Source organism: Amblyomma mixtum, chromosome 4 (genome assembly GCF_055824585.1).
Source record: "Amblyomma mixtum isolate Tamu chromosome 4, ASM5582458v1, whole genome shotgun sequence".
Taxonomy (NCBI): Eukaryota; Metazoa; Arthropoda; class Arachnida; order Ixodida; family Ixodidae; genus Amblyomma; species Amblyomma mixtum.
In genome coordinates, this window is record NC_143015.1 from 113,773,630 (window position 1) to 113,797,424 (window position 23,795).

At 46.1% G+C, this 23,795-nt stretch overlaps 1 protein-coding gene across 1 annotated transcript; it reads right to left on the reverse strand.

The window, feature by feature from the left end:
* Positions 1-1,818: 1,818 nt before the first annotated feature.
* l(2)09851 (WD repeat-containing protein 1 l(2)09851) lies at positions 1,819-23,350 on the reverse strand. Its single transcript, XM_089587783.1, has 7 exons — positions 22,918-23,350; positions 20,953-21,094; positions 19,759-19,897; positions 14,322-14,532; positions 10,955-11,094; positions 8,202-8,399; positions 1,819-2,309 (listed from the first exon to the last, which is right to left on the reverse strand). The coding sequence occupies exons 1-7, from the start codon at positions 23,153-23,155 to the stop codon at positions 1,980-1,982; spliced, it is 1,398 nt and encodes a 465-aa protein (XP_089443909.1). The 5' UTR covers positions 23,156-23,350; the 3' UTR covers positions 1,819-1,979.
* Positions 23,351-23,795: the final 445 nt, after the last annotated feature.

Sequence of the window (23,795 nt, forward strand, 5' to 3'; positions counted from 1 at the left end):
CAGCTCTTCGAAGAAAAGGACATTCCGACGGCCCCAATAGAACTCTGAAGTTTAACGTTAAAATAAGAGCCTTCTTTGCGTCCTTCCATCAACCACTGCACTCTAGACATATTCTTTGCTAAAGATAGGTTATGTTGGTGATAACTACAATTTCACTGATGCATCGGCGACAGCCAGGTAAGGGGGGGCTCCACAAGACAACAGGACAATGAACGTAAAACAATGATCTGCTTGCAGAAACAGACCAGGCATGGTGTTATCACATGAACCACAAACACTATGTGCTCCAATGAGAACAGCCACCTCACACAAAAAAAGCTTCACTCATACAGCCATAACACAAAGTTGCAACCTCGCACTGATGAAGTGAACCTGTAAGCCATGTTCATGGAGGCAGATACGACCTTATCCATACAGTTTACATGATCGCTACATGTGAACACAGGTTACATGTTCACATAACTAGTGACGATGTAAGCCATGATAACTGTAACCAAATATAACCTTGTTCACTACATGTACAGTCAGGCCGGAATGAAACGCGAACACGCATATGTCATACATTTCTACTTTGCAGCGAACTATTCCTTTACAACCTATTTTCGATTATGCATTTCAGTAGGCCCTTTACCCAGACACATGAATCAAGCTAGCTGCACACTACAGCTGAAAGTAGGCAGGTAAAATATTTTGTTTTCTTGACATGCGCTGTTCGCGTTTCATTCCGGCCTGACTGTACACTAGGCTTACACATTCACCTGACCTGACACGTTCCGTCAGCCATGTTGACTGTAACCAGTTAGAGCCATGTTCCGATAACCAACAAGGTTGTAAGCTACTTTCACTGCAATGAGATGTTTCACTACATCGCACAGGTTTCACGTTCACATGCCCGGTAAAGATGTAAACTACGAGCACTGTAACCAGATGTACAGTCTTTTCCAAAAGTAACCAGGCTACATGATCTGCTTCTCATTCATATAGTAGCTCCCTTATGGTTCCCCTAAAGATCAAAAAGTTCTTTGAAAGTGAGGACACTGTTTCTCCTTACCGTACAGAGGTTTGGAGCTTGAGGGCTGGCATAATAGCTTTCACATACGACTGAGCAGCAAACCATGCAGACTGGTTACTTTTGGCAAAGGCTGCATCGCGTGTTGCACAAATAAACGCACGCGGTAGAATGCTTCTCCCAGCTAAACAGCGCATTGTTCGAGCTGAAATTTCGCAGAGAAGTGGCATTTGGTCGGCAGAATTGTTTTATACCACGTTTGCTTGGGGTGCTTACCTGATTCGAACAGAATAAGTCGGATAGTCACATCGTCTGCGGCGACGACGAAAGAAATCAAGCTGCTCTGTCGGTGATCACACCGGTGGCGCCATCTCGTTTGTTGGCCGCGAAGATTCAGCAATGGAGCGAGGTTTGGGAGGTTTGAAGCCGCTCTTTCAACTGATCTTTTAATGGTCACAGAAAACTTAACTTGCTGAAAACTTAGTTTGGCCAAGCTAAGTTTTCTGTGACCATTAAAAAACCAGTTGAATGAGCGTCTTCAAACCTTCCGAGTCTCCCTCCTTTGCCGAATCTTCACCACCAATACGCGAGATGGCGCCACCGGTGTGATCGCTGACAGAGCGGCTTAATTTCCTTCGTCGTCGCCGCAGACGATGTGAATATCCGACTTATTCTGTTCGAATCAGGTAAGTACCCCAAGCAAACGTGGTATAAAACAATTCTGCCGACCAAATGCCCCTTCTCTGCGAAATTTCAGCTCGAACAATGCGCCCGTTTAGCTGGGAGAAGCATTCTACCGCGCGCGTTTATTTGCGCAACACGCGGTATAACCATTTTCCCATGGCTTCACACACCACACTGCCCACACAGATCCGAACGTCCACGGTGATACTTTCCACCCTGAACATACGACCATATCTGCTTTGTTCCTGCAAGCCAGCTCCGAAGAAGACACCTCACTGGCCACCATTCAGACACTGATAGTCCGGAACACGTTGAAGCCATTCTGTGCTGTGCTCAGAATCAATCCAGGCATCTGTGGATGCCAGTGTGCTTCCTTGATGTCCTTCTGTCCCTGGTGGATGAAGAGCAACTGCGGAGGCAGGCCCCCCAACACCTCATCGCTCTCTTCGTCCCCCGCAGCGCCTTCGGCATCGCGGTCACGCTCGACGGCGAGGTCCCACAGGGTCAGCTGGTCGTCACTGCCACTGGCACAGAAGACCGTGCTGTCGGTCGGATGCCACTCGACCGATGTGACCGGAGCGAGGTGGTGCTTGAAGGTTGCGACCGGGCGTCCGCCCTGCCGTGCAGAAAAGACAGAAAGAGGCTGTTAGGTTGTTAAGGCGAAAGAAAGACCTTAATGCCTCATCGTTGTCGACAGAAGGTTGTCAGCAAAGGCGTCACTAACGACATTGGTTTCGAAACGGATGCTTCTGTATATGTCAATGAACATCTGACTAGGCAGGTCAAACAGCTTTTGGGAGCCGCAGTCGCACAGAAACGAAAGGTCGGATGGAAATTTGTTTGGACACAGGGCGGAAAAATTCATCAGATATGGTACGAATCACCTGCCAAGAAGACTTGAACAAAATGCAATAGTAGGACTTGCAATGCTTTTGCAAGCTAACTTTCGCACTAACAGCGATATGGCTGCCACACCGGAGTGTAAATACTATGAACCTGAAAATATCAACAAAGCATTTAAAGCGCCGTCTAACTACTTCAGGGCATTTCACCTAAATGCTCGTAGTATTAAAAATAAAATGCACGATCTGCGCATGTTCTTCGATGACTTACGGGACAAATTTGATGCTATATTATTCACAGAATCCTGGCTTTCTGTAACTGATAGTCCTCCGACAATACCAGATTATATTTATCACGGCATCGTGCGGCCCGCAAACCGAGGCGGTGGAATTGCTATGTTCATCAAAGCCTCAATTACCTGTGAAGTTGTGAACGAATTAACATGCATTACACCCAGTGTTGAGTGCCTTGTGGTACGGCTGAAAAATATTCTTATAGCAACTGTCTATAGGCCACCATTAGGATACAAGTCCCAATATTTTGAATTCATGGAAACTTTACTGTCAAGCCTCCATGCAATGCAAGGAGCCTTCTTAGTTATGGGTGATGTGAACATCAATATGCTCGGCGAAGATTCATCTTCTGAGCACCTAGAAACTATACTTCGAACTTTCGCTTGTTCAAATATAATTTCCTTGCCCACCCGTGTTACCGATACCAGTGCCACACTTCTAGATATCTGCATTACCAATGTACCGCGTGACCAGTGCTTATCAGGTGTGCTTTCCCTTGATATCAGTGACCACCTCCCGGTTTTTACATGTTTGCCGACGGCGATTGCCAAACAGAAAGTCACTTACAACTCTTCTTATCGTGACATAAACTCTGCTACGCTCGAGAAATTTTACGCCGCGATGGAAAATATTCACTGGGATAGTATCTACGCCGAACGCGATCCTAGCCAAGCGTATTGTCTTTTCCTCAGCAAATTTAAGGCCTGCTATGAGAAACACTTTCCCTTGGTGCACAATTCTAACCAAAAAAAGAAAATACGAAAGCCTTGGATTACGACCACCTTGCACAAGAGAATAAAAGTAAAAAACAAAATGTACCACACTTTCCTCCAATCACGTGATACTATTCTACTAAAGCAATTCAAGGCATTTCGCAATAAATTAAATGCCGATTTAAGGAAGGCAAAAATGTACTACTATCAATGTTTATTTGCTGAAATATACAACACCCCAAGAAAGCTATGGCAAGAAATTAATAATTTATCCGGTAACCTTAAAGTTTTAAGTGTCCTCTTAATATTGCAGCTTTTGCTGATGGGAAGGCTGATATAGAGGCGTTAGATGCAATGAATGAGTTCTTTTCTAACGTTGGCGAATACATACCCCCAAACAGAGACTGTGCTAATTCGTTTTCTGTACTTCGCCCAAGGCTTGGAAATTCAGTTTTATTCTCCCCAGTTACTTCTGAAGAAGTCATCAGCCTCATTGCCAGAATTCGAAAGAATGTCGCCACTGGACTAGATGGCCTGAGCAGTGTCCCTATTAAACATGTAGCACCGATTATAGCCACCCCACTCGCATTTATAATCAATCAAATGATTGCAACTGGTATCTTTCCTTCTGACCTTAAACAAGCGCGTATAACCCCGGTCCACAAATGTGGAAGTATTAGTGATATATCAAACTATCGCCCGATATCCAATTTACCCATTTTCTCTAAGGTTTTTGAGAACGTTATTAATGCTCAACTTACAAATTTTCTTACTAAATACCGTGTTATCAGCGATTCGCAGTGCGGCTTCCAGAAAGGAAAATCAGTTGAAATGGCCTTACTACAAATCAAGGATGAAATACTTAAAAACATGGATAACAAACAATTCACTGTAGGCTTATTCATTGACCTGAGGAAAGCATTTGACTGTGTAAACCATAATACAGTCGAACCTCGATGTAACGAACCTCAATGTAACGAAATTCGCGATGTAACGCATTTTTTTCATTTCCCAATCACTTCCCCATTGAAAACCATGTATTTTTTTTCGCGATTTAACGAAGTAATTTTGCTCCGCACTTTTGATGTAACGAAGTCCTTGCGCATCGCATGCATGTGCCAGGAGCTACCTTGACAATCGAATGAGAGCTAAAAGTTTAGCCGAGACGAAACGCAGTTTGTATTTGCCCTTTTACGCACCAATTTTGCCGGCAGTGTGGGAATCTGCGAGAACGTACCGCCGCGCCATCTGTCGTGCACATACAAAGCCCGCGGCATGGAAGTTTCAAGACGCGCCGCGCCATGACGCCACTGGCGAGCTGTAGACTCTGAACGTGAAAGCGCAAACCGGAATTTTCTTGCAGCGTCCGTTCGTTTTTTTTTTTGTTTTTTTTGCGTGCGATGTCCTCGTAGACAACAACAAAAAAAAGTCTTCAGTGTTGACAAACTCGTGGAGCTAGTGTGGTCGTACCTTTAAAACGATTGAGCGGCGAAAAAAAAAAAAAAAGTGCCCTGGCAGAGGAGGCGAGTGGCGAAGGGGGTAGAGGGGAGGCGTGGCGTGGGAGGCGCGCGCGGTGCATTCTGGGTGGGCGGCTTCGGCGCGCTCTCGGCGCGGCCCGCGCGAAATGCAGCCGGCTGCATTCCGCGCCAGGCGCCGTCAGAGCGCGCCGGTAGCCGCCGAACACGCTGGCGATCGGGCGCCGTTGTTTCGCGGACGTGACGTCGCCGTGCCGCGCGCGCTCGCGCTACGTCGGAGTATAACCGCGCCACGAGCACAATCCCACCGCGCCGGCGTGAGCGATGCGAACATTTTTCTTTATTTTTCTCTGATGCGTCCCCGGCTGCAAATGTTCAATGCTGATGATGATGATCCCAGTAGCGACATCTTGTGGCGGCTTTCAGTACTAGGCGCTGCGCTCGTTCTTTCGCTATGCGCACACGGAGAAAAATGATGCCGTCGCGGTGTTTGCTATCACTCATTATGCTCCTGATGTAGAAAAAAACATCCGGTGCCCTTGTTAGCGATACTATTACTCGATTTTCTTGCGTATTTCCTCAATAAGTGATTTACAAGTTCCCATCAACAAGCAGTGTTCCTGAACCAGTTATACTTTATTTTGACAGCTGAAACATGGGAACCTCGACGTAACGAAATTCGCGATGTAACGAAATTTTCGGCTGCAAGTAGGACTTCGTTATATCGAGGTTCAACTGTATATTACTCTCAAAGTTGCAAGATTATGGCATACGTGGCGTCCCCCTTGACCTTATCAAAAGTTATCTTTCAGACAGAAAACAGTGTGTAAAAGTTGGTGACCTCACGTCTTCGATTACAACGGTAAAACATGGTGTACCTCAGGGGTCGATCCTGGGGCCTTTGTTGTTCATCTTGTATATTAATGACATGTGCAATTTGCCTCTTTCACCGAAACTGGTCATGTACGCTGATGACACAAATATTTTTTTCTCCGCACAAACCGTAACCCAATTGAACACTGTCATAAATAGTTATTTGGTCAAACTTGAAGAGTGGTTGCATAAAAACAGATTAACCTTGAACGTTAAAAAGACTAAGTATATTATTTTTAAGCCACATAACAAAGCCTGTGACACTGAGCTAGTCCTAAATTTTCAAGATACAACTTTGCAGCGTGTGACATCAGAAAAATTTTTAGGTGTATGGTTCGAAGAAACCATGTCGTGGAACACGCATGTTAGCAAGCTGGTGATAGAACTAAGCAGAACAGTTGGCTGTCTCTATAAGCTGAGAGAACTACTTCCACTGAGGCTCAAAAAAGCAATATATTTTGCTAACTTCTACTCTCGTCTTTCATATTGCATCTTAGTTTGGGGAGTTACAACCATCCATAATTACAATAAACTGGAGCGACTACAAAAAAAGTGCTACGAATTCTTGAGAACTTTTATGGAAACCCTAGCCAGCTATCTACTGATCCCTTGTTTACTAAACATAATCTTCTTAAAGCATCTAAGTTATATGACTACAAACTGCCTCTGTATATGCATAAGCATAACCTTCCAAACGATGCACACCGTCCCATGCATGCTTACAGCTTACGTAGGGAAATAAAACGAGTGCCGCGTACACGAACTAATTATGGCCGGTCCACACTTGACTTCTGCATACCATCACTTTATAATAAACTTAAACCCCACATTGATTTTACAGCCCCACTTAGCTCATTTAGATACGAATTAACAAATTTTCTGATGAGTCAATGAATATTACTGCAATCCAAATAAATGACACTGACCAATGAACTGACACCACTACTCGTCCGGCGGAAAACTGATGTTTGTAAGCTGTTTGTGAGTTTCATGTTCATATTCATCTTGATATCTGTTGTGTGTGTAATTCTTTAGGAAATGTAAGCACTGCATTTCCATGTTCATATTCATTTTTATAGTGCTGTGAGGTCCACTGCGTGACGCTGCTTTAACTTTTGTTTGCATCATAATGTGCTAGCATGCATTGGTTTGTTTCTTTTTAAACGTATTGAAATCAAATATATTATATTGAAATATTATTGTATACCTCTTCAGGAAGTGTAAACACTGTATATGCTGTTTGTAAGTTTCATGTTCATATTCATCTTGATATCTGTTGTGTGTGTAATTCTTTAGGAAATGTAAGCACTGCATTTCCATGTTCATATTCATTTTTATAGTGCTGTGAGGTCCACTGCATGATGCTGCCTGTAGGCCCCCAGGGCCCAGTCAAGCTGTCTGAGACAGCTTTTTGCCTGGGGGACCCCCAACTTGTAGGTTGGAAATAAAGTGGATTTGGATTCTCGTCAGACCAGAAAAAAAACTCTTTGTGCACAATGAGATTCGAACCACCATCCTTCCGTTCCACAGCCGAGCATGCTAATGGCTACGCTACTTCCTGCCAACGCACATGTAGTTCTCCTTGTCTAGGACGCTGGAGAGTGTTTGCAGAAAGGCGTCGAACCAGACGGATGCCTCGCAAATGCCCTCCAGTGTGTCCAGCATTTAAGATTCACAAACAATTGTGTACTTAATTATAACATCTTAACCACACATCAGTGACACAAGCAGTAACACCATGCTAAAGGCTTTTGCCTCACCGCACTTTAGGTCAACAAAGTGCCCCCCTGAATTTTTCAAACAGAATCTCGGTGATTTCTGGTTTCAAATTTTGTTGTGCTACATTCTTACAGAGATAAACAGAATTGAATTCTAGCTGCAGTGTGTCGCGCGGTCTGCGGCAACGCCCTTTTGTGGTTTCAGTTTCACCGCGTTAACGCAACAGAGGCGCGCAAAACTTGATTATTATCTTTATCGCAGGGGCTGGGGAAGTTATTTCTATCTTTATTGACGCTGCTCTTAGCTTGTTTGTCACCGACGCTAATGAGGGATTCTTGCTGTCCTTACTTACAGAGTTTCCTTCGACAAACCTACGAACCTATGAAAAACCCATCCCTGCCTGCCCCGGTAGAGGGCCTTAACTGCTCCTGAGCGGCCACAGACGGCAAAAATTTTAAAGAGAACCGCATGCCTGTAACACTTGGACTTTGTCATATGACGTATCAGAGCACCACCTTCTTGCGGCAAATGGCACAGGGGGAGGAAAGTAATAGTAGTAGCCAAAAAAACTAAACAAAACACGAAAACTAACCTGAAAGGTTCGCAGGTCCCACACCTTGATGGCACCATCATCCCCTCCAGAGAGGAGGAAAGGCTCCCGTCGATTCCAGCTGATGACGTTGACGTCGGCATCGTGGGCATCCGCAGCCGTGAGCATGCACGCCTTGTGGGGCGCTGCCCGCACGTCCCAGATTCTTATGGACTTGTCCACTGAACACGAGGCCATCACCTGGAACCAAAGCCAGCTGTCCATTTGCCCACCAGGGATCTTCGTCTCGAACTCCCACTTCCCACCCTCAGCACACCTTATTTTGTTAATGAAACCGACAAATCGTAGCAAAGCTTTTTGAGCACACCAGAAAAGAAATTATGCATGTGGGTTCAAATAATTAAAGACCTGTCCGTTAGGGCTCTTCATTTAATTCTTTTCAAAACACAAGCAGCAGTCAAACGCTACCTAAATCAAACTAACTTCTCGCCTGCTGATGATCCAAAGGGTTCAAGCTTTACCCTGGCCACATGTTCAGATTCTTTAGGGTGAAATGCTTGGGAAATGGGTCTTTAAACTCAACCTTGAGAAGATGGACACAGCTTGTGCCGAGGCGCTCTTTGGCCACAGTTGCCCCCGTACCATAACAATTCATCACCATATTCACCTGTTGGGACAGTTTACATTTCATTGCTGTTTCACAAAATCACGACCGACTTTAGGACGTCTGAAGCATTCCTCTAGCACATCGCATAAATTGCACAGTCAGTGAAGCAGAGCACTGTTATACACATATTTTCAACTTTTCCGCACCTTTCCTGTCTCCAAAACCTTCTCCTCAGCATGGTTGCCACACAGCGTCAAGAAAGACTACAAAGCTGGCATCCTGAACAGCAGTGATGCTGTAGCAAACCTTCCAGTGAAATCGGTCTGCTATGAAATTTTAAACAGCCTCAACTGACATCCCACAGAGCATGGGAGTACCTCAGTACAATGCTTGAGGGTCATCACCGTTTGCTTTCCACTACAAATGGTCGTACATCTCTAAGCTTCAGCATAACAATGGTTCTAACACACTGCCCTGCAAGGTCTGTCCAAAAAACTTCCCAGAATGTTTTTTGTAGTCAGCTACGCCACCTGGCGGGGCGGCGCTGCGGGCGGAGAAGTTAGTGGGGGACCTAAGCTTCGAAACGAGACCAGTCTCAGCTGCCTGTGGGCAGTTGTTAAGGCAGGTCACGCTCTGCGCAAATGCATCTACTGCACCCTCGCCAAGAAAAAAAAAATGCATCAGTTTTTGGGGCAGCATTATGCAGTCAATTTTTGTGTGAAACTTAGTAAAAACGGGGCGGAGATGCTTGAAATGGTTCGGAAAGCCTACAGTGACGACGCGATGAAACAAAGCCAAACTTTCCTATGGCATGAGAGGTTCTGAGAGGGGCGGGAGTCCGTCAACGACAACGAGACATCCGTTGACATTACAAACGGATGACTAGGTGCAAAAAATGCATCAAGTTTCGGACAAAGACTGGTGATTGGGTGTTCGGATGAATGCAGAGGGGTGTGGAATACCCAAACCAATTGTTCATCCCATTTTAATGGAGGATCTTCAAATGAGGAAAGTCTGCACGAAAATCATGCCAAAAGTCCTGATGAGATGAAGGAAAAGAGTTTGTTGAAGTGCCGGGAATTGCTTGAACGCTACAAAACGGACCCAGAATTTTTGCATAGAGTGATCACAGGGGACAAGATGTGGATTTCTGAGTACGATCCTGAATCAAAGCGTCACAGCAGCGAGTAGCATACCATGGAGTCTCCTTGCCCAAAAAAAGCAAGGATGAGCAAATCACGCGCATCAAGGCAATGCTCACTGTGTTTTCTGACAAAAAAGATGTGGTTCACAGTGCATTCGTGCCACACGGACAAACAGTCAACAAGGAGTTTTACTGTGAGATGCTCAAACGGTTGCGCAACAAGGTTCAACGCGTCCGAAGAGAAATTCACAACTGGATCTTGCACCATGACAACGTGTCAAGTCGCACCGTGTTCACAGTCTCCGAGTTGCTGGCTAAAATGGGTGTGGCAATGCTGCCCCAGCCACCGTACAGTCCTGATCTGGCAACCCCGGACTTCTTTTTGTTCCCAAGGATCAAAAGAAACCTGAAAGAACTCTGCATGGGACACTGGAGGTGGTAAAAGCAGCCGCAACGACCTCACTGAACAAGGTCCCGTTGACGACTTCCAGGGCACCTTCAATGACTGAGAGAAGCATTAGCAACAGTGCATTGAAGCAGGGGGAGAATACTTTGAAAAGTTCTCATAAGATTGTAAACTGATATTGAATAAAGGATTTATAAAGAAAAAATCCGGGAAGTTTTGAGACAGACTCTGCGCATAATGGTTTTACACAACCCCAGATGGCGTCAACAGAAGTTCCGAGCCTCCCCAGCTATGTGAAGCCATAACAATATGTACAGTCTTTGTCAAAAGTAACCAGGCTGCACAGTTTACTTTTCAGTCGTATGTTAAAGCTACTATGCCAGCCCTCAAGCTCTAAATCTCTGTATGGTAAGGAGAACCCCTGTCCTCACCTTCAAAGAACTCTTTGATCTTTAGGGAAGCCATGAGGGCTCTACTACTTGAATGAGATGCAAACCACGCAGCCTGGTTACTTTTGGCAAAGACTGTACATGTCCAGTATCACAAACAGTTAAAAAAGAAAGAACACAGCAACAGCCCACCGAAAATAAACATGCAACACAAGTTGCCACTGCAAGTAAAAGAAATCAGATACTCACTGTAGCCTCAGTTGGGGACCACTGGATGTCTTCAACCGAGGACGTGTGGGCTGTGTACGGACGCTGGTCGACGTGCCAGCTGCTCTCCTGTGGCTTCCACAGGTGAATGCTCTTGAGGCAGTCGCCCGTCGCCAGCACACCTGCAATGATGGCATTGTATCCCACACTGGAAACCTTCAAACAAACCCAACCAGGAACAGTCTCCGTCAAAAACACACAGAAAACAGGAATCACTGTGGAGCCATTTTATGGGGCTCGCATGGTTACCTCTACAAGTCAACCATTGGAGCAGTGAGGGCGATACGGTCAAACCTCGATATAATGAACACGAATATAATGAATTACTGGATACATTGAACTATTCATAAATATTTTTAACAAACACATGCAATTTTTTACTTTATACATGGAATGCGGTTGGTCTTGAAACGGATATATTGAACTCCCCAGTGCCAAGCTGCACCAGTTCAGATGGCAGGTGAGAGGCTTCACTGCATTACACAACTGAGTGGTGATGGTGCGGCAAGCATTCGCGCCAAGATTTGCGCTTTTCTCTGGCACTCTCAAATGCTGGCACAGAAGATACAGCAGCATGTAAGGTTGTAGTCTGGCAACCAGCACATGTTCACGCCTCTCGCACCCATCAACAGCGCCCTGGAAGCAGCGATATGGACGGGTTGAAAGCTTGCAGTAACCGTCCTGCAGTCACATTCACTATCAGGGAAGGGGTGAAAACGGCTATCGCTTTCGCTCTGACATACTGCTTTCCACACGACACGGCTGTAACATGGGGAAGCCACGCTAGTTTGCACCTGACATGTCGACGCTGCAAGCTTGTGAAGCAGAGCAGAGAAGCCAACCTAACGGCCGTCCGATCTTTTGAAGCCTCCAGAATCGCCAAGGCGCCTTCAAAATGTCACAAAAACTTAGGAGACGGCATCTCCAGTTCTCTAGTAGGGCCTGTCTGAGTTGCCATCCCTTCAATGACTAACCTGCACCGTTATTGCAAGAGTTTCTGATGAAATTTTATATTACAACTTTAGGCTATATGAAACTGTTTCACGATTTTTTACCCGTTTGCTACAACGAGGTTTCACTGTATCACTACACTACGCGATTCAAACAAAAATACTCCCCCCCCCCCCCCCTAAAGAGAACCAGTGATCCAGTCGCCGTGGTGGCTCAGTGGTTATGGTGCTCGGCTGCTGACCTGAAAGACGCAGGTTCAGTCCCGGCCGCAGCGGTCGAATTTCGATGGAGGTGAAATGCTAGAGGCCCATGAATGTACTGTGCGATGTGAGTGCACGTAAAAGAACCCCTGGTGGTCAATTTCCGGAGCCTTCCACTACGGCATCCCTCATGGCCTGAGTCGCTTTGGGACTTAAGACCCCCATAAACCAAACCAAACCAAACCAGTGATCCATCCCATTGCTGAAAGCAGTAGTGGACCCGACTGTTTCCCACTGGGTGCCACACAGCCTTATGCAAAGAAACACAGCTGTACAATATCTGATATCATTGCAACACTGCCACTTCAGATCCTCCATCTCTGTCCTTCCAGGAATAAACTTTAAATTGATAAAGCTGCAGAACCGACTGTTTTTTAATGCACTCTTGGCAGCCCTTGCCCTTGACACTCGAAAGATTCTTTTAGATTTTATTGCTTTTCAGCTTAATTTCACCACGCTGACTGCCTGAAACACCTCACACACTCCACTCATTTCACATTTCAGACTTACAAAACAGATTGGGGAAAATTTCAGGGGTACCTTAAAAGACACGAAGAGAGCAGTGAGTAAGGGAACAAATGCCAGTTAATGACATCCTAGTTAAAATCAAGAAGATTGCTTTAGCTTGGTTTATAGGTATTTTTTTTAATGAGTATGCTGTTGAAGGCTTTCTCCATAAATAACTGTCCCCTTCGGTCAAGGTGTCATCTTCCGTGTACGTAACCAGTTTTGGGCCGGTTTTATGTATTTAACATCCCAAAGCGACTCAGGCTAAGAGGGACGGCGTGGTGAAGGGCTCCGGAAATTTTGACCACCTGGGGTTCTTTAACGTGCCCTGACATCGCACAGTACACGGGCCTCTAGAATTTCTCCTCCGAAGAAATTCAACCGCCACGGCCGGGATCGAACCCGCGTCTCTTGGGTTAGCAGCCGAGTACCATAACCACTGAGCCATCGTGGCCACTTAAAGGGACAGTGAGGAGAGCACTCTTAATATTTTCTTTATAGCAAAATCTGATAGTTCAGCATTTCATCGCTTTGTTGCCACTTGGCCGGCAGCGAAAGATGCATTTATTTCTAAGAAATTTGGATTCGAAGTTGAAAAAGTTTTTCCCGCCGCTCTGATTCAAACTTGGGATTCTCTTATGACGACACAGGACTAAGTGACGTGAAGCATGACGTGCACATGACGTAACGCAGACTCCGTGATTTCTGGTGGCCAGCAGTGCGGACTAGCAGCAGCCGAAAAAAAAGCTACCGCCGGCCGCACGTTGAAGGCATCTATTGGTTATTGCGGCCGTCGCTACCGTCGCTTCATTTACGTTTGCACCGGCGTTTTGCCAGCGCAGCGCCTCCTTTAGCCAGCGTTACGATGGATCCCGATCTCAAAGTCCTCAACGAAGTTCTCGCAAATAGGCACCTTTAGCATACCGTGTACCTTGTTACTGTTAGCGGAATACCGGGAGCCCGCCTAACGCCGGGGAGCAGGCGCTGATTGGTCCCGATGCTGCAGGCGCGCGCGTAGCTGCCGGGAACGCGGTGCCATCTGGCGACATCAAGGAGATTTGCGCATGCATTGGATGCGCCTCAGTGATTTGTGGCTTCTCGTGTCCTAGTATTGCTAGAACCATTTGTTCTAGCAACACTGTTTTGTCCTATGACGTCACCACGCTTGTACTTGCGAGTTTGGCCTGTGGCGGCGATACCTGTATTTTGGTTCTTGCTCTTTTGTACGTTACAAGAGCTTTGTTGTCAGTATGAGTGGCGTTTTTGTAATCAGGAGCTGGTATTCTGTCGATACAAGCCAGCTTCAATTTCTCCTCAGTGTCCCTTTAAAATCAAGAACGGGCATAGGCAGGGCATGTAATGCAAAGGGAAGATAACCAATCATCGTTAAGGTTAATGAACTGGTCTCCAAGAGAAGGCGAGTGCAGCAGGGGGCGGCAGAAGGTCATTTGAAAGACCGTGAAAGTTTGTGGGGACAGGGTGGCTACAGGTGCCATAGGACAGGGTTAACTGCAGAAATATGGGAGATTGTTGTCCTGCAGTGAACAGTCGCACTGGTGATGGTGATGGTCAGGATTTGCAAAAGAAAAAGAGAAAGCTCTGCACTAGCAAGCGACACTAGCGCCACCTACCGGGCTTGGTGGGCGACCAGTCGACAGCATAGCCCTCGGCCAGGTGGCCCCCAAAGTTGAAGATGGGCTTGGGAGCCTCGTGGTTGCGCACGTACGCCGACATCGCCGAAGGATGGTCAAGCACAAACAGGGGCCGCTCCAGGTCCCACAGGTACACCCGACGGTTTTCCGACCAAGACGCGGCCAGGGTCTTGTCGCCGACACGGGACACCTGGGACGACACCGCGGCACAGTGGTTCTCAAACTGTTTGGTTTACGAGAGCTTAACGTCCCAAAGAGACTCGGGCTATGAGGGATGCTTTAGTGAAGGGCTCCGGAAGTTTTGACCACCTGGGGTTCTTTAACATGCACTGACATCGCACAGTATACAAGCTTCTAGAATTTCGCCTCAATCGAAATTCGACCAGTAATCTGGAAGCCATTTAAGCAATGAGCGTGTTGTCGGGCTAGTTGGTTCTGCATAGTATATAAGTGAAATGAGCAACAACTTAGACGGGACACAGAAAGAAACACATACAACAGTTCACGAGCGCTCATGAACTGTTGTATGTGTTTCTTTCTGTGTCCTGTCTAAGTTTTTGCGCATCTCACTTATATATTAAGCAATGAATGGAGATATTTTGCACTCCCACAACCTCCCTGGCCTTCAATAACAGCCCCTTAATTCTCTGGGCTAGACGGCAACACCAGATGAAGGCATGTGCACTTGTTTGAGACCATCACATCAATTGAAGCACGCCTCTCGATCACACACGTTTGTCAGGAGCCACAGGTTAAACGTGCAGAGCTGTAAGGGACTGTACTAAACTACCTACTACTACACTATTTGTGCACTATAGATGGATTAACCAGCCAAATAAACTGATGGGATATATTTTCTAGGCTGTTCCATTCGTATATATCTATAAAAAGCATCATGTGTGTTTCAGAGCGTGCCCTTCTCTGACCATAAATTCACAGCCCTGTTCTTCAAAACTCTGCAGTCATTTTGACTTGTGCTCAAGCAGTTCCCGACACCTTCACAACTGAGCACCTATGTCAGAGCCCACTGAAATGTACCTGCTCTACCTAATTCAGCGACACCTTTAGTGCAGAGCATAACATGAATCCCCATTTGCTTGGCCAACTCTTGATACTCTGGACGCTAGTGGTTACACTATCTGTGCCACGCGTGGCTACGATGTGTAAGAATGAAGATATAAAAGCCAGAAGAGACGCCTTGGAATGAAAGACTATGAAAGGCTAGAGAGAGAGGGCACAAGATAAGACGAGTAGACTAAGAACACTCAATTTGCATGGCCATTCAAGGTACCTTTTCTGAGCTTGCGCATTTGAACTGTGTTAAGCTCAGACAATGAAAAATGTCGAATAAAAGATCTCCACCTCCAGTATGTCACCACTGCTGGCCCTTACAATGCCGTGATGCAAAGAACTGGTCAATTGAGAAATAAACCCCCGGATGATTAAAATAAGCAGATCAGGATAACTTGTGGTCATCTAAAACCAATGAAACACAACACGCACACTGTCTCACTCACTAACTCTCTCTGGCTCATACAATAGAGCAAGCAAAAAATCCAAAACCATTCTTTTACCTGCTGATACACATCTATCAAAATTTTTTTTGTTGCTTTAATGGGAAGATCCACTATTTTCCAGGCAGCATTATCAAACCGTGCCTTCTGCATTTCTGGCAACTCAAATGACACTTTTGGCGTTGCCTTGAGGAACACGATCACGGATATGTAGCTTATATAATTCTTAGCAAAACGGCTGCGTACATGACTAAATCTGGTACTAAAGCAGCGGTTCTCAAATTGGGTTCCGCAAAGCGGCGGCGGCACTCGGGTAAGTTTTGCCACCAGAGAGCCCATTTACGATGGAAAGCCAGTGTCTGTCAAATTTAGAAAAAAAGATTACTGACATTGCGCAGATGCTGAAACGGGTCAAGGAGCAACAGATGGTCAATGAAAGCCAGACAAGGCGTCATGTGACATGGGACTCCGTGAGCAGTCCAGCAAGTCGAGTGTGTGAATGTGGGGGAATGCTCATCTTGTGACTGTAGTTTTTAGTGTACTATCGCGCTCAATATGAGTTGCAACGCACGGTCATCGACCGGGGCTCGTTCCGTGTGCCTCCTCCGAACAGTCGCTCGGAATTCTGGGAGAAACTGCTGTTCCAGGAAACAACAGCACTCCCGCTAAGGAAAAAGTTTCTCCCAGAATTCCGAGCGACTGTTTGGAGGAGGCACACCACAGAACGAGCCCCGGTCGATGACCGCGCATTGCATCTCATATTGAGCGCGATAGTACCTGTCTTGGGGTTAGAGGTATGAGCATGAGTGAGAGATGGACACTGAATAAAAAAGCTTATTGCTGAAAACAAAAAAAAAACAACAAAAATGCACAAAATGAAAGAAACAGCAAAAAAAAAAGCCTAAAGGAACCATTCACAAGCAACACCGAGCAATTGTGACACTTGTGACGACAGACTGTGATGGGAGTGGGGTTCCTTCGCACATATTGAAGACTATTTGGGATCCCTTGAGGCAAAAAATTTGAGAACCTCAGTGCTAAAGCATTATCTCAGACACAGCATAAGCATTCATCTGAAGTCCTTGTGCTGTGACTCTTATGCGTTCCAAAGAGAAAAAGTTCAGCAAAACAATCATGCCAGTCCTTGCCACCATCGAGCAGTTTGACACAAAACTGGCAGATATCAAACACTAACATAGAGTTTCTTACTATTACCTAGAGGGAAAGCTGGCGGCGCTGCACTTTAGCCACCATGGACGCTCAAAGCATCATGGGGCGGTGAGCTACTTGTTGCGAGACAGTTGTAGTTTTTCGGGAACATAGAGTGGCACTACTAAAGCGTTTCATTTCGAAAACGTTGTTCGTGTGTGCGCAGACGACTTTCGCGCAAACGTAGTGTGCAAAAACCATAGTAGTACAAACGCATAGACACACGACGCCAATAAAAGGTTTCACTTTTCTGAAATGCCATTAAAAAACTTCTTAAAGGGGTGGAGACACCAAATTTGTGGTTCGCGCGTTCTTAGTTTCAAACGTTTCTTATGGCTCCAGGAAGCATGATACACACTCAAAGATTCATATATTCACAGTGAATAATTTATTATAGCATTTTTAGGTGAACGATTTTTGGTTTCGGTTTCGGAACACCGAGTTGTACAGTGACGTCACAGAGGGGGAAGATCAACTGCTTCGCTTGGTCACGTGGGCCCACAAAAGTTGTGACGCACCTACTGCTGCATCGTCTGCTTTCCCACACACGTGCTGACCAGCGCATATGAAAACAAACAACTGCACGTCTAGTCCCAGCAGCTCGGATTCTGACAGATCTGATTCCAACGAGTGAGGACATCGACTTTTTTTTTTTGTTTGCACGCTAATATCGCCTTCGCGGGTTCGCGTGAGGATGCGAAACACTTTGCAAAATGCCAGTAAGCATCGCTGCGCCGCTCTACCCAAGCTGCGCCCACAACCGGTGTCACACTTCGCTGCCGTGCAGCAGTACCTGAGCGCTGCTTGGGATGGAGTACAAATATCACAAGAAAAGACAAGATCGCCTTGTTATCAGAACTGCCAGCTATACTCGAGCAGCGACAAAGCATGTCTGCTTATGTTGGGAGCTTTCGGCAACGGCACCGCTCGCGGGCGCTCCGGGCGACGAGCTCTGCTGCTGCCTGGCTGCCGTAGTCGTCGCTAGGCCTATAGCCTGTTTAGCGAGCGGCCGGCGCTTCGGAAGTCGCCTGCGCTATAATAAAAGGCCTACTTTTCACAAATAGCTGTAGTGTTAACAGAATCATCTCACAATAAAATAATAGTATGGTCAATCTCCTCGACGCCTTCGGCAGCGGAGCTAGCGGGCGCCAGGCGAGCCGGACCCCGACGTCGCGCCAGCGGCAGCTGCTAGGCGCGGTTGTGAGAAATTTGCTCATATCACAGTTGTTACCTCGACTAGCAGCTCAGTATTGGTCAGCGATCCTCAAAAATGACACTTTTTTCACATTTCTTGTCCCATGGTTTATTATTTACGTCAAGAACACTCTTTAGCTCGCTTTTATGACGTCGGCAGACTCGGCGTACTTCACGTCCGCACAAGAAAATACAAAACAGCCATGCTACCAGAAAGGATGCTTTCTAGATTCGAGATACGACAGCATGACTGTGCTAAAAGTGGATCTTTCGGCAGCGACACTGCCTGCGGCAACGCCGGCCGACGACCTGCGCGCTGGTCCCAGACTGCCCTAGTCGTCGCTAGGCCTAGCTGCTTTCGCATATCGACTCCGCAGCTGAGGGCGCTTCGGGACTGGCCAGCGCTCAGAAACGTGCTCCGCTCGGCACCCATTTACTGTGAATTCGTCCCATAATAAAAGATATGCTCGATTTCCACGACGTCTTCAGCAACAGAGCTAGCAGACGGCAGGCGAACCGCACCAGGTAGCAGCAGCACAAAACCGGCTATGGGATGAAATTTGCTTGCATCGCAGTCATCACTTCTACCAGGAACTCGGTATTTGCCAACGATCGTCACAAACGATGCATTTTTGATATTCATATATCCCAGGGTTTGCTATGAACGTGAACAAACAATACTATCGCGTTCTTCAGATGCCGGCGTTCGGCACGAAGACTGGCGCAGGCCGCCCGTGTTTTGGTGTGTGTTTTGGTATGACGTCACTAAAACTTTATTTTTCTACACCCCTTGTGACGTCATGGTTGATGGCGCTAGCGAATGGGTCTAGGTCGTGAGAGTGAGCATTTAGGTAATCTTTGGAACCGAATTAAAATATTTTTTAAACGTTTGTTGCGTCCAACACCTGGCTGTGACTGCCCTTGCATACATAGGAATCCCATAGCAGGCTTTTTATAGCTTCAAAATTTGGTGTCTCCACCCCTTTAAAGTATCTAAGCAACAACATTTTTTTTGGAAACATATTTACTTTTAAAAATGCGCCTGTTAATTACGAAATATTAGTTTTTATAGTGTTCACTACTTGGCCAATAGGAGAGTGAGTCGTCTCTTATTTTGGGCAAAACTTTGCACTTAAATGCTTTTCTGCTCGTTTGTTGCAATCATTAGACAAGATATTGAATGTTAGGACGTTTGTAGTTATCAAACAGCTTTATTTTTTCATTATTTTTTGGCCAAAAGTTGCAGTTCCGCAGTCGGTAGCTCACCGCCCCATGATGCTTTGAGCGCCCATGGTGGCTGAAGTGGTCTCGAGGGGTCGCCATGCGAACTCCCATAGACGGGCCGCCAGCTTTCCCTCTAGGTAATAGTAAGAAACTCTATGAACACTAAAGTTAACGGACAGCTAGGCCCATACCCGTTTCGAGCCACAATGGGAAGCGACAACTGCAAATATCCAAGTCAGTCCTTGATTAGGACGTGAAGAAGCCCAGCTACTCACCCTGACCCGGTTGACGCAGCCATTGTGGGGGATCAAAGCAGTCTCCAGCTCAGGCTTGGCATCCTCGTCTTCACTGTCCGAGCTGTCCTCGTCGTCGCCCGCATCCTTCTGCGCTGCCTCTTTGTTGCGACTCATGTTGCTGCAAGGCAAGGAATGTCAGTTGGTGCCAAACCGCCACACTAAAACCAATTTTTAAAAAATTGTTGTACACAGCATGACATGATGCAAGCACCTTCAGGCAAACGTGAAAAAAAAAGGTCTGTGGTCCACCTGCTTCCAATGGAGAGAGCTTACATGCTTCAGGTTAGCACTTTCGGACACTATGTACTCCAAAGAAATTCAATCGCCATGGCCGGGATCGGGTTCAATCCCAGCCATGGCGGTTGAATTTCTTTGGAGGAGAAATTATAGAGGCCCGTGTACTGTGAGATGTCAGTGCATGTTAAAGAACCCCAGGTAGTCGAAATTTCCGGAGCCCTCCACTATGGCGTCTCTCATAGCCTTAGTCGCTTTGGGACGTTAAACCCCATAAACCAAACCAAACCAAACAGTCGGCAGCAAAAGTTTACAGGTCGCGCGTGCTTGGAAACAAATTTTCACCAGCTGTGTCCCAAGATTTCCCAAATGCCAAGCAAGGCTCTCCATGTAAGAGCCTTCTACCTTCCTGCCACCAAAGAAATGCAGTGCCTACATTCAAACAACCCTACTATTTTATTTTCATAGGAATAAAATCAAGCCTGAATCTATTTAGTCTTACAAGACAAAATAATGGTAAAAAAGGATATCCCTTGAGGATACACATTTTCTGTATACAAATTCTACAGTGGAGTCAAAAAAGAATGAAAAATAAAAGGCCCTGGCCAGTGCCATAGAGTACAACGGGATTACTTTCTGCAGACAGGCATCCAGGCCCTAACACTCATCTCAAGTTGACTGTCATTTCCGGTTCATGACAAGTCCAGGTTGTTAATGTGTTTTCTAGCACTCGGTGTATAGTTCAAAGCGAGTAGGGCTCGTCCAAAGCATTTCTTTTGGTTCCGACAGACGCAGCTTAGGCACTGAGTGACCACATTAATGCCATTTTCCAAGAAAAGAAAAATGCACCTAATAGGAGATTAAAGTGCAGTGAAGCTACGAATCTCGGGCATCTTATTCATGTTGTAATGAAAATAAGAAAAAAAAAATAATAGGCACCTCATCTTCATCACCATAAGGTGATTCAAGTGTGACCGTTCCGCCTGAGTGCCCGCAGTGAGATAGCAGGTCAGTGGGAAACGGTCTGCACGGTCATCACCCAGGTTGTCCTTGATGATGTCGAAGCTCAGGCATGGAGCAACTGAAAGGAAAGATTGCTTGTATTACTCACAAAGAACAGTGCAACAGCGCACAGGCAGGATGCAAAACGACACAGGTGGGCACTCACTACAGTCACGCTGCATTTTTGCGGAGTTTCAGGCAATTTTAAGAACTGAAATTGTCTCACTTTTTCCAAACTGCCAGAGTTTTCAAACTGCTCTAGGAGAAAAGGACCTCAAGTAGGGGCTTTTTGGTCTCACTGAAAGAATTTTTAGATACACATTCAATTTTTCTCAGTAAAAACTTAATCTGTGCCTCTTCCTGGCTATGCAGTTTTTTAGGCAGCAAACAATGCATTTATTGCTGAGGAAAACTGATTGAAAAAATTCTCTGGTCATCTGATTCAAAACTGAGATGTACAGAGTGAAAATGGCTCCGTGATCACCATCTGAATGTTAATGACAGTGTAGCCTAGTATAAGAGATCTGTGCGAAAAAAAATTGTGTCGAAGCATGAAGTTCACTTGCGAAATCAGCTGGTAATGACAGCACCTGCATTTAAATTTTTGGAATTTTCTAGCTTATATAAAAACCCTCTTTATCAATGCAAGTAGCATCTTTGTCATTAGAATTCGGTAACCTATCTTGCACAGGTCAACTTCAGTTTGCCTTCGGCATCCCGTTAACAGCTATGAAGACAAGCAAGGTCAATGAACAGAAAATTTAAATCATAAGAAACCTCATCGCAAACAAGACTTTATCATGGGAAAGTATGTAAGCACTACGGTCAGATTTAATGAGACGTGACAGCTCAACAAACGAAAACAAACCATTCTTAGAAACATTGCTCCAACATCTGTTTAATACGCAACAGAAGAAAGCAGCAGGAATCACTAAACAGAATTCTTTTACCTGTATGTCGCGCTCCTCATCCTTAAACTCTGCTATATTTCTGTATGAAAGGCACCAAGAACATTCTCTATTACTGTTATTTTCAAGCAGCATTATCCTAGTGGCATCAGTGGCATGAGGTAGCAAGCGTGGCTGGTCAAAGCTTGAGAATTTCGCGATTAGGAGTTGCATGCGTGCGTTTCTCAGCTTTCTGTCAATCTGCAAACCAAACCGTATGGCCCAGTTGATGAAGCTACAGTTGGTTACATACTCACCACCTTTTCAGCTAAGACTTGATTTTTCAAAGAAGCATATCATTAAGTAGGATCAACTGATATGTTCTGTTTATCACTAGCCAATCGGTCTGCTGCCTGCCTCAAAAACAAAGTTTCACGGGCACAACGTGCGAGCCAGGGCAACTTGATAGGGAACCCAGGCTCTATGTGTTATTGCAATCTGGTGAGCTTCTGTCAACAGCAAAACAAGAATAACGTCAAAAAAGAGTAAGCCAAAACGTACTTCGTACATCTTCTGGGCTTCGAATTTCTTAAATCAATTTTACATTCGTTTTTCTTTTTCTTTTTTTCTTTTTGATAATGCGCTGCTTCCCGCGGCAGCGGGAAGTTGATCATGCGGCGGGAAGTTCATCAGTGTAGTTGATCATGCAACTATACTCCGTCTGGCGTTCGGCTCTTTGAAGTTTTTAATACTTAGATACGAGAAAGGCACTAACACCCTTTTGTTCAGCTGAGTGTGTACCTTATTTATCAGCGTTGGGCCCTAACACGGACACCACAGAAAGGCAGAGAAAGGCGGATACCACAGAAAGAAGCGGCATATGCATGCATGGACACTGGCGTATGCATGTGTGAACGCTTCCACAGCGTTCGTGCATGCATATGCCACTTGACTCCAAAGCCAGCTCCTGTCAACACCACAGCGTTCGCAAGATACGAGGACGCTTGATACAAACCCGTGGTCGCTTGGTGGTAGACGACATAAGCTGACTGGTCGCACTCGAGCTCTTCGCCGTCCTCGTTAGACGTCGTAGTACCGGGCACATAGACTCTCCTCTCTGTCCCTCCGGCCGCCGCTCTAGGGGCCGCGTCACCGTCGCCGTCCGACATGTCGTCGTCGTCCTCGGCGTCCACGTCCTCCATGTCTTCGAAGTCGGAGTCAGAGTTCGCTCCATCGCCAGCTTCGTCTGCCATAGCTGTTTACCTAGAGATTGCTCTCTCGCTAGGAGATTTCGTACACCGCGTTCACCACGCGAGAAGCTCAAGCAGCGGCGCACATGGAAATCCAATGATGGCGGCGTCCACGAGCGATGCTGGTGACGATTCGGATACTGCCTGTTGCTCGGTGCGTCCCAAGTAGGTTTCGAAACAGAAAACTGGCGAAAGAATAGAAAGGAAATAAAAACTTTAGGTGCACATAGATTTTACGAACTCGGAATGAGCTTTAGATCAGCTTTAGTTCTGGTACATTCCCACAAAATCCCGGTAAAATGTTCTCATGTCAAGAAGCTGTAACATCGTGTTTGTGCCGGGATGTGTGTGTGTGCAGAGCTTTTCTCTGCAACTGTGCGTGATGTGTGTGTAGTGTTGTAGCCGCGGCGAGCGAAGCGGAGGCAGAACGACTAAGCGACATGTTTATTCGGCATGCTGGGCCGTACAGATGAAGACTCGCACACGAGCGATCTGCTCGCTGCCTTTTTGCCTATCGCCGTTATAAACATCGAGACCAAGGTCGTCGCTCACCTTGGAGGCCTTCAGGAAATGCTCGAACCTTTCCACGTAGGACCCAAAGTCCTCGTCTCCGTCCTCGACCAACTGGTCGAAACTTCCAAGC